Source organism: Loa loa, assembly GCF_000183805.2.
Source record: "Loa loa unplaced genomic scaffold supercont3.20, whole genome shotgun sequence".
Lineage (NCBI taxonomy): Eukaryota > Metazoa > Nematoda > Chromadorea > Rhabditida > Onchocercidae > Loa > Loa loa.
Window position 1 is genome coordinate 361294 of NW_018108200.1, and position 13485 is coordinate 374778.

General features: G+C 33.6%; 3 protein-coding genes across 3 annotated transcripts; all 3 read right to left on the reverse strand.

Annotated features, from left to right (window-relative positions):
• Nucleotides 1-672: 672 nt before the first annotated feature.
• On the reverse strand, nucleotides 673-5967 carry LOAG_02448 (PAP/25A associated domain-containing protein; the record flags this gene model as incomplete). Its single annotated transcript, XM_003137986.2, has 14 exons — nucleotides 673-940; nucleotides 1306-1466; nucleotides 1601-1679; nucleotides 1878-2120; nucleotides 2187-2352; nucleotides 2981-3099; nucleotides 3319-3508; nucleotides 4011-4139; nucleotides 4354-4567; nucleotides 4900-4991; nucleotides 5127-5324; nucleotides 5489-5620; nucleotides 5808-5849; nucleotides 5961-5967. The coding sequence occupies 14 exons, from the start codon at nucleotides 5965-5967 to the stop codon at nucleotides 718-720; spliced, it is 1995 nt and encodes a 664-aa protein (XP_003138034.1). The 3' UTR covers nucleotides 673-717.
• Nucleotides 5968-8634: 2667 nt separating this feature from the next.
• LOAG_02449 (hypothetical protein) lies at nucleotides 8635-10479 on the reverse strand (the record flags this gene model as incomplete). The annotated part of the gene is made up of 4 exons (XM_003137987.1): nucleotides 8635-8696; nucleotides 9129-9276; nucleotides 9976-10193; nucleotides 10386-10479. The coding sequence occupies 4 exons, from the start codon at nucleotides 10477-10479 to the stop codon at nucleotides 8635-8637; spliced, it is 522 nt and encodes a 173-aa protein (XP_003138035.1).
• Nucleotides 10480-10983: 504 nt separating this feature from the next.
• On the reverse strand, nucleotides 10984-13003 carry LOAG_02450 (hypothetical protein; the record flags this gene model as incomplete). Its single annotated transcript, XM_020446015.1, has 5 exons — nucleotides 10984-11138; nucleotides 11934-12188; nucleotides 12422-12539; nucleotides 12646-12817; nucleotides 12981-13003. The coding sequence occupies 5 exons, from the start codon at nucleotides 13001-13003 to the stop codon at nucleotides 10984-10986; spliced, it is 723 nt and encodes a 240-aa protein (XP_020303594.1).
• Nucleotides 13004-13485: the final 482 nt, after the last annotated feature.

Sequence of the window (13485 nt, forward strand, 5' to 3'; positions counted from 1 at the left end):
TTAAAAGACTGATTTTTTTAAAATAATTTTGTTTTTCTAATGAAGAAAGGAAAAAAGTGGCAAATGAATCAAATAAGCACAAACAGCATTAAATCGAATAAAATAAGTGAAGTAACCGAAACTATATGAGACGATGAAACAAAAATATCGACCTTAGTTAAGTCTTTCTCATCGCATGAGAATTTCTCTAACCCAGGTAATTCTCTCCATCCAGAACATTCCCAGAAAATCAAAAAAGATTCGAGAAATCGTTGATTTTGCCGAGATCCTAAAATAGGACAATATTCATGACAATTAGCGCCATGAGAGAGTAAGAAAAATGAAGAAAGAGGAAGAAGGACTGAAATACATCTGCACAGGATGGATACTTCATCTGCACAGGATAGATAATTCGAAGCAGAGAGAGTGAAAATTAACATTGACAGTGACAATAACAAAGACGAGATGTGGATATAGGTGATGACGAGATCTCTGAAAACGTATTTCAAGATGACATCTCACGAAATTTGAAAAGACTCAATTTTTTGAAAATTTAAAAATCCAGGCAATGAAAAAGACAGTCGAACAATTGTCAGACAGAACATAAGATTAAATCAGTAAAAACAAAATTTGTAAGAAATTTTTTTTTGGACTTATTTTACATTAATATCCAAAAGTATTTCATGGAGATACTGCATCAACAATTTTGTCATAAGCATATTACCCTGAGTCGGGTGGTCAAGATGAAGCAGTACCAGAACGATAGCTCATTCGTACAACTGGCTGCCCTAAACTCGATTTATTCAAATTATTTCGACCCGCACATCCCATAGAACCGTGCATACGACGGTTAGCCTTACGGCTTCGTTGAACAATTACTTTACCTGCAAACTGCTGCTGCTCCAGTGCATTTTTCTGCTTAGTAAGGACCTCAAATGATCCTCCTGAATCGACATGCAATCTAAAAAAATGCAAATTCAAATCAGCATTAACCAAAAATCAGCAACAGTTACCAATATTAATACTAAGGAGATATCTCCGACATAATTTATCTAACGCTATACCTGCTCACTTTGAAGAATTACTGTAAAATCAAGCTAAGCGAATAAAGATGTATATTTACAGACTTTGCATGCAATTTATGATTTATCCTGTTGCTATCAGTATGATTATGTGATTGTCATTATATATTATATTATATGATTGTCAATACGATTGTCGCTTAGGAAGATATGTCCATCCTACGAATAAAATGATTAACAACATATAGGAAATAGAAAATGACATATCGCTATCTTCCAACAAACTCTGGAAACAGTCCCTCACTTTTCATTACAAGATTTCATCTGCAGCTGTTTTGGTTGACGTTCAGAGAGTATGGTTTTGGAAATTTGCTCGCTACTTGCTGCAGTTATTCGACTATCAACAAACATAGACGATGTAGTATCAGATCCCGCTCTTGATGGTAACACATTTTCTATGAAATCCTAGAATAAATACATTTTCATAAAACCCGTGAATATGCGTTTCACTTAGAACTAAATCTCAGCCTTACGACTTTAAACGCTAGCTTTTATTCACACATTCATTCGAAAGAAAAAAAGAATTAATGAGCACTAACACTGGTACTTTTTGGAGTTTTCCCATCGCTAGCTATAACTGTTATTTCATTCTCATAGTTGACTAGTGCATTTTTCTGGCTGCAATGGAAAGCTGCGTTTACACAAAATTTTGAGGCTAAATTGTTGGAAAAAAATTCATTCTCGTGATCCAAATAGGCCTTAAACAAACAAAAGAAGGGTGTAATGAGTGAATCATAACGAATGCAATCGCAACTGGCAAACATCAAACATACTGCAAAATCCCTCCCATCCTCCTCCCTTTCAAAAAAAAAAAACCTCATCTCACGCTCTATGCTAATTGGTTCGTCAGGTGGAACAGCCACAACTGTTTCCACCTCCATTTCAGATTCCGCATCAAGAGGTAGTGATCCATCTCCTTCCATGAGATCATATTTTTTCTTGTTTGATTGCGGCGAAACTGTTAGCAAATGTTTGATTGTTAGTGTCACATCACCAGAACTTGTCGTTGTTGGTGAACCCGCTTCTGACTGCGCTAAGATGCTCAGCTGTGCACTTGAGCTGAATTCTGTCTTGTAAAAAAATTGTTTTTTAATAGGAAACAAAGCGAAAGAATAACCAAACTACCCCATTGATGATCCAATGCTGACATTAATTGGTCCAACATCCAAGAATGCTTTCAGATCACGATTGCCATCCAGTTCATAGCAACCATCAATAAATGCCTGACGAATCGCATCAAAGACCATCTGGTTGTGGACAGAGTGAGCCGTATTTGATAAAGTAAACGGTTCTGCAAATAAGCATTGAAAGATAGATAAAATGTAAATAGATTTTCATTTTAGATTTTCAAACAGATTTTCCTTTACGTTCCTTTTACTATTCAAAGACCCTTTACTCCTTTAGTTCAATATCTGTCACAATATTACCTTATAATTTCAGTTGAAAAAAAAATCTGGCATTTAGATTTTTTCTAATTAACAACTAGAAGATCTCATAAGTTAAACTCTGTGTTCATTTTTTTATTCATTATTATTTCCATCTACCATCTACGTTTCAGAACCTTTATTATTTACCACTCATACTTCGCTTTCGCAATCATTATTTCATATTATAGTTCGTTCTTAAACCAGCAGTTGTTATTCTATAGCTGTGGAATTGCGATATCTCTGTGCCCGTAAATTAAATTTCCGAGATGCACCTACTGCCTTCGTTCGATTTTTTCATTTTTTGATTTTTTCATTTCCAGGTACATAACTGGATGGGAATGGCCGATGTTTTCGGAATTAAAATTTTTATCTTCTGTAAAATTCAATCTTGAACTGAATCCATGCTAAAACATTCCCACTTTTCATTCATGGAACGATATCAAATATGAGATAATTTCACCTAATTTGGAATAAAACTCAGTTAATTACAACCTTCTATACAAATGCAATTCCACTGAGCAATATTACTATTGTAAGGTGAGGGCTGTCGTGCAACCACCGTACGTTCTGTTTTGCTACCCAAACGTACCGATATCGCATCTTTCAAATAGCTGCAGTGAGATTTTTCCAGAAATTAATTTTTTGTGCAAGTTTTTAAAAGAAAAAAAAAGAACTATCGAAGGTCAATAAACCATTTGATTGCATACATATATTTTTTAATTAAAACTTTGCAAATAATCGAACACAACCAATTCTTGTGATTATTGAAATCCTTTCACATAATGCGAAGTTTTCAATCATGTGAGCTTACCCAAATGTATGAAACCTACTCAAATTTAAACGCATAATATTCGAGAAAACCAATAAGTAATTCGCCAAGCGTTATCGTTTCGTTGGTTACCCATCCCGGTGGCGGTTCCAGATGACTTGAAACATTAAGCGAGCGTACATCAGCACTCGCACTAAATCGCTTTGGATATACTACCTGCAGCGATGGTAAAATTGGCTGCTTCAAGCCACCTGGAATTATGACAGGATAAAGGAGGCACAGAAGAACTAAGGAAGACTTCTGCTTCTGCTATCTTGCTTCTTGTTGAAGTTAATTTGCTAAAGTTCAGTTTAAAATATTCTGGTTTCGAAGGAAATCCGTTGTACATAAAATGTTTTTTAATAAACGATAAAAGAATTAAATTGAAACGAGCGTTTAACCCATAAATAAAATTAGATGGATGCGGACGGATTCAAAAAATCTTTCAGGTGCTAATGCAATTAATATTGGAGCTATGATACTAGGAGTTCAGTAAAGCAACCAGAAAAAATCGGATCGGAAATAATGGATATAATGGACACTATTCGGTTTAAACAAATTACAAGGCTCTTTTCTTTAATTACAAGCAAACTGCTGCTTTAATAAATATCCTTGAACATTGAATTTTTTAACAGATATTTAACAGTTCTATATGCCACCGATCACAACTCTTGGATTTTCGAGCCGATTAAGCATGTTATAGTAAAAACCTACATTGCAAATAGTGAATAACCATTAAAACAAGCGAATAAGATGTAAAGGAAGAACGATTCGCATCGTTGATATCTCTTCGCTTTGCCCATTCTTTGACAACACTCACCAATGGCCGAACTCTCCAGTCAACTAAGGTTTTGAATTAATTACATAAAAAAATGACGAAACTAGAAGTACAACTGACTGAGTGCAACAGCCTTCCTAGTGCTATTTCAAAATTGTTTTATACTGCCTTATTTCCAGTCTTTAAGATTCCCTATTAATTTTTAGAACATATGTATGAGAAAAAAGAAAAACAGATACAGCAAAAATAATAAATGACAATAAATGAAAAAAAACTTACATGACGAATAATAACAGAGCAGATGCGTATTACGTATAGCAACCGAATTATTGGCATTCAAATCAACAGTGATATCAGTGAAGGGTTCGTAAAAACGTATACGCAAAATAGGCACTTTAGCTAGAATAAGTTGCATGTGAGAAACCCATTTCGTTTCAGCTAGAGCACTCTGGATCATATTTAGAACCACCACTGCGTCTGTTCGTTGATCTAACTAAAAACATTTTATTTTATGGTAACCAAAAATTCATTTCAATCTTCAGAAAAATCTAACCTCATATAGAATTGAAGTGGGATGACTAACTACAAAAAACATGACACATAAATGAGATCTATAAATCTGATGTGCAGAGATGGGAAGTGTGACTAGTCATCACTGATAATTTTACTAAACACACCATTTTCAGATGAATATGATTAAAACGAGCTCTGAAAAATCTTGTAAGCCTACCGATAATTCCTGGTCGTTTGTTTTAGAAACTTCGGTGCTTTTAGAACACAAGTGGTAATGAGAAATAAATTCTAATAAATAATTTAGCGACTTACATCTTTATTTGTTATCATTAAACATAAATCCATATCAGAGCTATTCGTACCAAAACCATTCAGTGATGAACCTACCACATACAAACCACACACTGCAAATTATTTAAGTTATAATTATTAGCACAAGAAAAAAATGACAGAGCGGAGGACTACAGTGCTTACTACAAGCATAATTGCAACTAATAGAATCGATTCAGTTGCTAAATCATTTATCTCAATTGACATACTGGGAAAAACAGGCGAAATGGCATAGTAAAGGACATCGCGAAGATGAAGTTTGCGATTGAGAACGCCTTCCGTTTGTGTAATAGCTTTGTGATAATACCAAATTTCTTCACTGAGAACATCCAATTTTGACAATTCAAAACCGTCATTATCGATAAAATTTGATTCTGGTGGTCCCTGCACTGGAGTAGATGCTTCGCCTAGAAAACATGAAAAAAGAGCTGGGAAGGAAAACTAAAGAAAAAGTAGATCGTTGAAGTAATAAAAGTTGACTTCAAGCTCCATCTTACAGCAAATTTTGAAAAATAATCTTTATCAAATTATTGGTTTTATATTCAAAAATATTATAAATTATAGAAACAACTCGAGAAATCCAGTCTGGCATCGGCAGTTTGTATTGTGTCTTGCTGTAGTAGCTTCGCCGTTATGTTACCAGTTGGTGAAATTGTTCTTTCAGCGATCTTTTTTTCTTCAACAAAAACACGATTGCAAGCGCCTGTAGCAAAAATTAAACTATCGAACTAGCGAAAAAAAAAAAATCATTTAATAGCAAAATTGAACGACATTGTTAATTATGGACTATTATGCTGCTAACATTTCCTCTACATGCTCTCATTTAGAGTAACGCTAAAGCTGATCAGTATTTAGCAACAATGAACGGAACAAAGAAGAAACAAACGAACTTATTGTTGCTGGTGATGAATCGCTCTGGTAGCTAATTTCTCCTAAAACATCCAGATTCAGATAAAATTTTTTAGAAATTTCCGTTTTTTTAAAAGGTCGCACTAGATTAAATTTCAATAAAAGTATGACGTTTAAAACTTAATATAGATAACCTTTCATTACAAGAATGATATTTAAATTGTGTTGATATTCGAGAAAAAAAGTATGCTTGAGTAAGGTTTAAAATTTTGCCGTCCAGTTGTTGTGTATAAAGTCCCTTTAATTTTTTTTTCATTTTGCTTCCAAAAGTGTGGGAAAAAGATTTCCAAAAGGCAAATAAAAATCAACTAAGCATTCCTCACATAAAACTGAATATATGCTTCATTAATACTTGCAACATCAACATCTATCAAATTTTGCCTAATGGAATCACTGAAACTTCCACCAATTCAGTGTATCACATTTTTTAGAATAATTTTGTCGAAGGTCGCCCTTTTCGAAAGAGTCTCGAAACTTTTCCGATTAATTTTAATCCACTAGTTAAGATATAAGTAAATCTGATCGGTTTGCATGAAAACTCTTACTGTGCTGAATCCTTTCTGCAGAAATTTAAATACAGCACGTTAAAAAAATTTGGGTCACATGAAACGAAAGTAGTGGTTCCAGCCTTCTCTGACTTCAGCCTTTACATTGGCTTTTTAGAAAAGACAGAATCAGGATAGTTCTTGAAAAGAAAAACAACGGACAAACACATCATTAAAAACCATGGCAAACTTTTTTGAAATCTCACAGAAAAAATCTACACAAACAGCAATAAATCAGTCAAATGAATGGGAGAAACCAAATCGTTATTGGGTACGATTCAGGTGTAGAACGGACTTAGCAATTTCAGTCCCTTACCACAGCTCCAAAAGTAACCCGTCGCGAAGATGCCTTAGATTTTTGTATTTCAAATAGTAATAAAGGAAACTGCTGTAAGAGACTTGTTACCGTAAATGAATGACAATAACTGAAAGAATAATTACAAGGCCGCCGCTTTTATTGAAAAAAAATGTGCAGTATGATGACTTTGCCTACTACTACACACTTTTAAACAGAATGACTTAACAATATAACACTATATAATATTAATACTTTGGTTTTTTCATCTGTCCACACTAAGCATTTGTAATTCACCAAATAATTTAAGGCGAAGATCGAAAAAAAAAGCCAATGAAATTGTTAGGAGAGTGAATGAGAGCCTCAATAAATCATGAGTCTTCTTTTAAATTTCGGATTTCGACCATTAGAACAGTATAAAATTCCATCCCTAATATCTGCTAAATCGTGCAGAAAATATTCACTATTCTGACAGAATTGTGATTTAAAATTTCAGATTCATAGAAGTTATCTAAGCATATTTAATTTTTTGAGACCACTGTCAGTGGATCATTACAGCGATCATCATAATCAATTTTTGGCCAGTGTTATATGTTAAATTAATTCAAATGAAATTCCAATCTAACTTTACATTTGTTGACCGTATATGATGTGTTTTGCAAATTTCAGATACATATATTTGAACAATAAGCATTAGCTTGAAAGTTTAGTAGTCACCGGTTACTGAAGTAAGAAAATGCAAAATCCAAATCCATAATAGACTGAGAAAGGATTTCGGTGACTATGCTTGAAGACATAATGAAGTTAGCGTTGAAAATTTTTATTAATCATCGGTGGTACAATGATTTCCCGAATTTTCTTAGCTTTATCTTAAACTTCACTGCTTGATGACAGCCATCATTCTTTCCAGCTCCATACGAATTAAAAGTAATGTCCAAGAGTTAAGGGAGAAAATCCCAATCTGTAGAATTTTTCCCTTTTTCATAATCTATATATCTAATGAGATTCTTTTATTGTCTTATAGTAGTATTTTATCGATACCAGAATTCCCAACTGGGCTAGTTCCAATGGCAGAGTATCTGAATACTGCGAACCAGAAAAACAAGTACAGAATGTAAACCATCTGAAAAATAAGCAGATGACGATCTTTGCATGAGTTTACTGACAATAAGCAAGAATAGGCAGAAGTTGTTGACGCTTTCAAATTTGAATTCCAATCTCAGTATCGAAGTTCGTTTCTTCTTAAATTTAAAAAAATTTAGAACTAATTTTTTTAAACTTCTCGACAATTTTTAACAATAATAGAGTTTAATGATAACGTCTGCACTACATATCATGCTCTCTGATTCAGCTTTGAAAGGCTATCACGAAACCAAATGTCGGCTGGCTGCTAGTTGCAAAAGTTGTAAAGATATATCTTTCTCCGCAAAACAACCATGTAATAACAAAAATAACAATTCAGAAGAACAGTTGGGCGAAAAGATAAAGGACATTTATCTCAAATATTTTTAATGATAGCCTCAGCCAGTGATAATACTGAAAGACGAAGAAAAAAGAGCGATGAAAAATTGGCAGGGGACTTCTGAACTTTTTTATAATAGATCTCCCTTGCACACTATGTTGATAAAGAGATTCATAACATTTCAAGTTCGAAGGTTGACATCTGCCTCCTCTGGAGCACAGGGAGCCATACCCTTAATCTGATTTTGTCTTACACAAATGAATTAATCACGCAAACTATCATAGTCCTTATAATGTCTTAATAATGCATACCTGCAACGTAAAAAAAAAAGAACAAAAAAAAATGACGATTTTGTCATCGAACAGTGAATTGAAGTTTTAATAAAAATTATAAAAGCCAATTGTATTCATGAAAAAGTGCAAAGGTTAGAGTTATAATTGAAATTCAAGATCCAAAAACATTTTATTTTAGTTTTAGAAGTCTCGAAAGCAATTCTCAAATGGTCCCTAAGAATTCAACACTAAACAGTAAGCAGTGTCCAAAGTAAGTGAAACAAACAACGCTGTCACTAAAAATAAATGATTGTGTCATTATTGAAAATCCATGTGTGATAATCCCGTTGTTCCATTGGACAATTTAGGTTAATTTGAATTTATAAAACAAATATGGTAGAAATATTAAGATTATTAAACAAAAAGGAGGTAATCCAACTCATATAAGTAAAACAACGAAGTGAATACTAAATCAAGTTGGGAGCCAACAAATGAGTAGCAACCACAGTTTTTTGGGAAAATGAAAAACAAATGGAAACCTTAGACAAGTACTGCACGTTTACATTTATCCTCAAAACTTTTATGAAAGCTTACATTTTATTTCTAAATCCCTTTCACTCTAATCAGTCAGCAGAAGTTCTAAGTGGTGTATGATTGAAATACCGGTCCATTTTGCACCATGCTTTGCTAGTTTATTAAATATTCAAGCAAAATAAGTAAAATCCAACCTTCTTCACAAACTGCAACATGTTCACAAAATAATCTCGTCAGCTGTTCAACATCTTGTGCTGTTTTTTGCGTACTTTCTACACTTCGTTGTGGATTATGACTTCGCTCAAAAATTTCCTCCTTTGGCGTACTACTAATTACTTCTATCTGAAACAAACAGCTAGGCTAATAACCCGAAATGCAGTGTGCCTGTTGAAGTCTATTTTTAGCTATCTCAGCTTCATTTTATCAAATGAAATTTTTTCTCAGTGGAAATCAGAAATGCTGAGTTCTCTAAAAACCATACAGTTTTTCAATGTGCTGTTATTTACGTATTTTCTATACTTCTGAGTTTAACAAAGCTTGCAAAGTCAGTCCCTGGAACTCACTCATCAGTACTTATACTTTTCCCTATAATCTACAATGCCCAACAAAACCATCAAGATAAATTTCAGGTGAAATTCAAAGATGAAATTCAAAAAAAAGAGCTGCTCCATCAGCGTTTATATTTCCGAGAATTCAGTCTATCATTGGTCAGGAAATGAAATTTACTATTAATTAGTCCTTTAAAGTATTAACTGCCTTCCTCGCTTCTTTCCTCTCCCATGAACCTAGAAGGGATCTAATTTACAAGTATTCAGGGGCAGTTTATTTTATACATTATGATAGTCTCAAACGAAACACATAAATTAATCTGTTGGAAATTTAAATTCAAATAATTAGCATGGTTCCCCTTTCCCACATTTTTCGTTTTTAAAAATATATTCTATTTGCCTTTAACAGAGAGCTTTTCTAAATCACAATCTCGCTTTCTTCTTCTATCAAAAGCTTTGGAAGAATCTATTTTCAGAAAAACAAAAAACCAACCTCAGCACTATCAATATCAACAAATTCACGATGACTTTTCAGCGCTAGATATACTGGTGGGGAATTACGAGATTTGTTTGAACCATTACGCTTCACATTACGATGTAACGAAGATGCAGTTCCATGACTTCTTTTGTCATCGGATGTCACCAAAATGAAAGAATTTTCGGTATTTCCATCATGATAAGTCAAATCATTTTTGTCATGTGAAGTGAATGCTGGAAATATCAAATAAAGATTACATAATATTTGGTGAAGAAACACATTCAATTTCGAACCAGATGTATTCTAACTTCTAAATAAAACCTTGGAAGTTGCTGTAAGTGTCATTTGAAAGAACCACCTCAATCTAATGAAAGTTTTTGGAATACGAAGTTTTTGTTGCAAATGCTCAAATTCCAAAAACTTACATGATCTGTTTGCAGATCTGTATACGTTGGTCATTCTTGGAGTGGAACGCTTGTCAGAAGTGTTACACTGAGAATGATCATGACTGCGATCCATGTTACCAACATAGAACCTTAACCAGTTAAACAAACAAGCTGTGTAAAAGAGAAAAAAATTATGAAAATCATATAAAAATATGAAAAAGTTTTCCTTTTTCTAAACTTGAAACAAAAAGGCCCTTGGAAACCTCAAATTCTCCACTATCTTCTTAGGGAATTCTTATTTATTGGAGTTTAACTAATATGATCTGCTCAGCTGTGATTTAATTTTCTGACTTTTTTGTAACATAGATGATCCTCTAAAAAAATTTTTCTCTTTCAAACTCATATTCCTCATCAAGCTATAATACGTATTTGATATTTTATAACGTAGGGAATCCTTTCCTTATATTTGAAGAAGTTTCTTTAACATGACCACCCTAGATCTTGTTCCAGTAATCTCGGAAAAGTTAGGAGCATCGTCAGTAAGAGTGCTATAAAAAAAATACAGAAAACATTTATTCGAGACATTTTTAACTCATGAACTCAATTTAAGTATAAAAAGTGTCAAATAACTGAAAATCTACTTGTCATAACTGTTTCGCTCTTGACTACGAACAAAGCTATCACTGGTCGAGAAAGGACGTGCGGGATAATTCCGGGATAATGAACCGTTCTGTGAATGCTTGTGCCAGTTATTGTCGTTCGACTGATGATATGGAGGCATCGGAGGCAAGCCTGCAAATATTATTCAATGCAATTGTCCACTTTATTTAATATAGCATTTTACTCTACGATGGACATAGAATCAGCCTCCTGAAAGTTGATCATACTATTAAAGCGTTTCTTTTAAACTATATATTGGTTGATTAAACCAATTCTATTTCAGTGACCAAAATATTGCTTTGTCTTTTTGCTTCCCTGAAGTTTCCAGATATTGTCTCAATATTTTAATAATGGTCAACTCCACCATACTTATGCAGCGATAAAGCAGCTCGACTTTTTCTAACTCGATTTTTCGCACGAAAGTAGTGCAGACAATTCTTAAAAATTCTTCTTTTCACCCACTTAATTCTCTTACCATTAAACTATTTCATAGGAATGGAAAAGGGTGAAGGTATAAAAGAAACATCCCTTGCGTGAACAAAATAGGATTATTTTTCCCCAGATGCTTATTTGATCTATGTATAGTTTTCAATCTTTATTTTGTCAAATCAATCAAAAGCCCAAATTTTAGCTTTGAAAAACTTATGTACCGTTTCCAAGGAACTCAAATTTAATATTATCGCTTACGAGTCTGAAACGATTGAATCGTAGCAAGACAAAGGGAACAGAAATTTAAAACAAATGAAAAAGATACTGAAAAGTGTTGATGGGTTGGAATCAGATAATTAGCAGATAGATCAATCAAGACGTTATAAAAATTGACATCGATTGTTATAACAACAAGAGATATGCTGTAGCACTGAACGACGAATGGTAATACTAAATAAAAAAGAGGCAGAACTAGCAACTGGCAGGTATACGACTTACCTCCTGACCTTCCTTCATTTGCACCACGGGTCGAGGTACCATTACTTCGATGGATGTTTCTCGCTTGCAGGACCTGCTTCCTCTGCCTTGAGACATATTCATCACTATCATAGATCTCAAAATCTGGTTTTGCATTTGGCGATTTTGGCTTCAGCCAATTTACGTTGCGTGTTAATTCACATGGCAAACCACTTGCATTGGAGTGCTCAAATTTAGGTAAATTTTCTAGCAACGAATCTTCATCCAAAAAATGATCTGAAAAATGATCTGGATTACAACAAACTGTAATGAAGGAACAATCAGGAAACGACATGCACTGCAACAAATACAAAAATAATTGGACTCATTTGGCGCTTTGCCCAGTCCTTAAGATAATGTGCAGATACTTCTTTGTTGTAACCCTGGGTTAAGGAAAATATATGGGAAAACTATGAATACATTTCTTCATTCCCCTCATTTCTTCAAGAGTCAAAATTTCACTTTGTTACCTTGCATCAATTTTTTTGGTTCATCCGCTGACATTATCGGACAATCATTTTCATCTGCAGCATTTCCTGGAATACTGGATGTTCTGGAATCAGTTTCGCGTGAAACACTGTTAGTGTTCTGAAAATATTATGCTTTTAAATTGAAAATGAATCCTAAATGAAAGAACTGAATTTAATTCAACACATAATTGGGAAGGACTTAATAAGCAATAGATTCTGCGGACCTGACCATCTGTTCGGATATTATCACACGCGCCTAGCGCTTCAGTTTTAATATTTTCTGTTGTATTTGCCGCAAATGATGACAAGTCTGAGGTTGAATGAACTGTTTCAAATTCAGGTATTAGATGAACCTGCGTAGAGATTATTTGCGATTGTGCCAGCTGCGCAGAAAAACTGAAAATCCTGGTGATTATTTAAATTCGGTGCGAAATCATGCAAATTTTAAAAAATTAGTAAAGACTATTGATGACATCCCCCTGCCCTTTTTCGCGCTACAATCTAGTTATATATGATGCCATATTTGTTTCCTTAGAATATTAGAACGCATATGACAAACCATTTCTCAAATACTACTTGCATTAATCGATTCAAACTCGTTTTTCTTAACAAAAATTTGATTTTTGTTCAATTTTCATTAGTACAGTTCTTAAAACAACGCACAATTTTGAAAATTTCCGGTCAGAGTTCTAAATCTTAAATTTTAACTGGCACAAAGTTGCCGAACATTTCAGTTTGCATATTTAACATTGATGCATCTTGTCTTCTGACAACTTATCTCAAAATTAGTTTTAAAAAATGATTAAATCTTAAAAAAATTCATCACCTTAGAGATTTAGAGTTTTAGTAATGTTATTTAATACTATTTTAAGAACCATCTTTGCAGTAACTGAAAATCTCGAACTCCTAACTGTCCTTTTTACGTTTTACCAAGCAACAAGCAAGTAGCAAATAGTTCAAAAAACAAATTAGTTTCCAGTTTTTTATGTCCTGTTAATTTCAACTTTTTAGGCTTTTAACGAATCAAAAGCAAATAATCCTTCAGTACTGGACAAGTCGTTTCA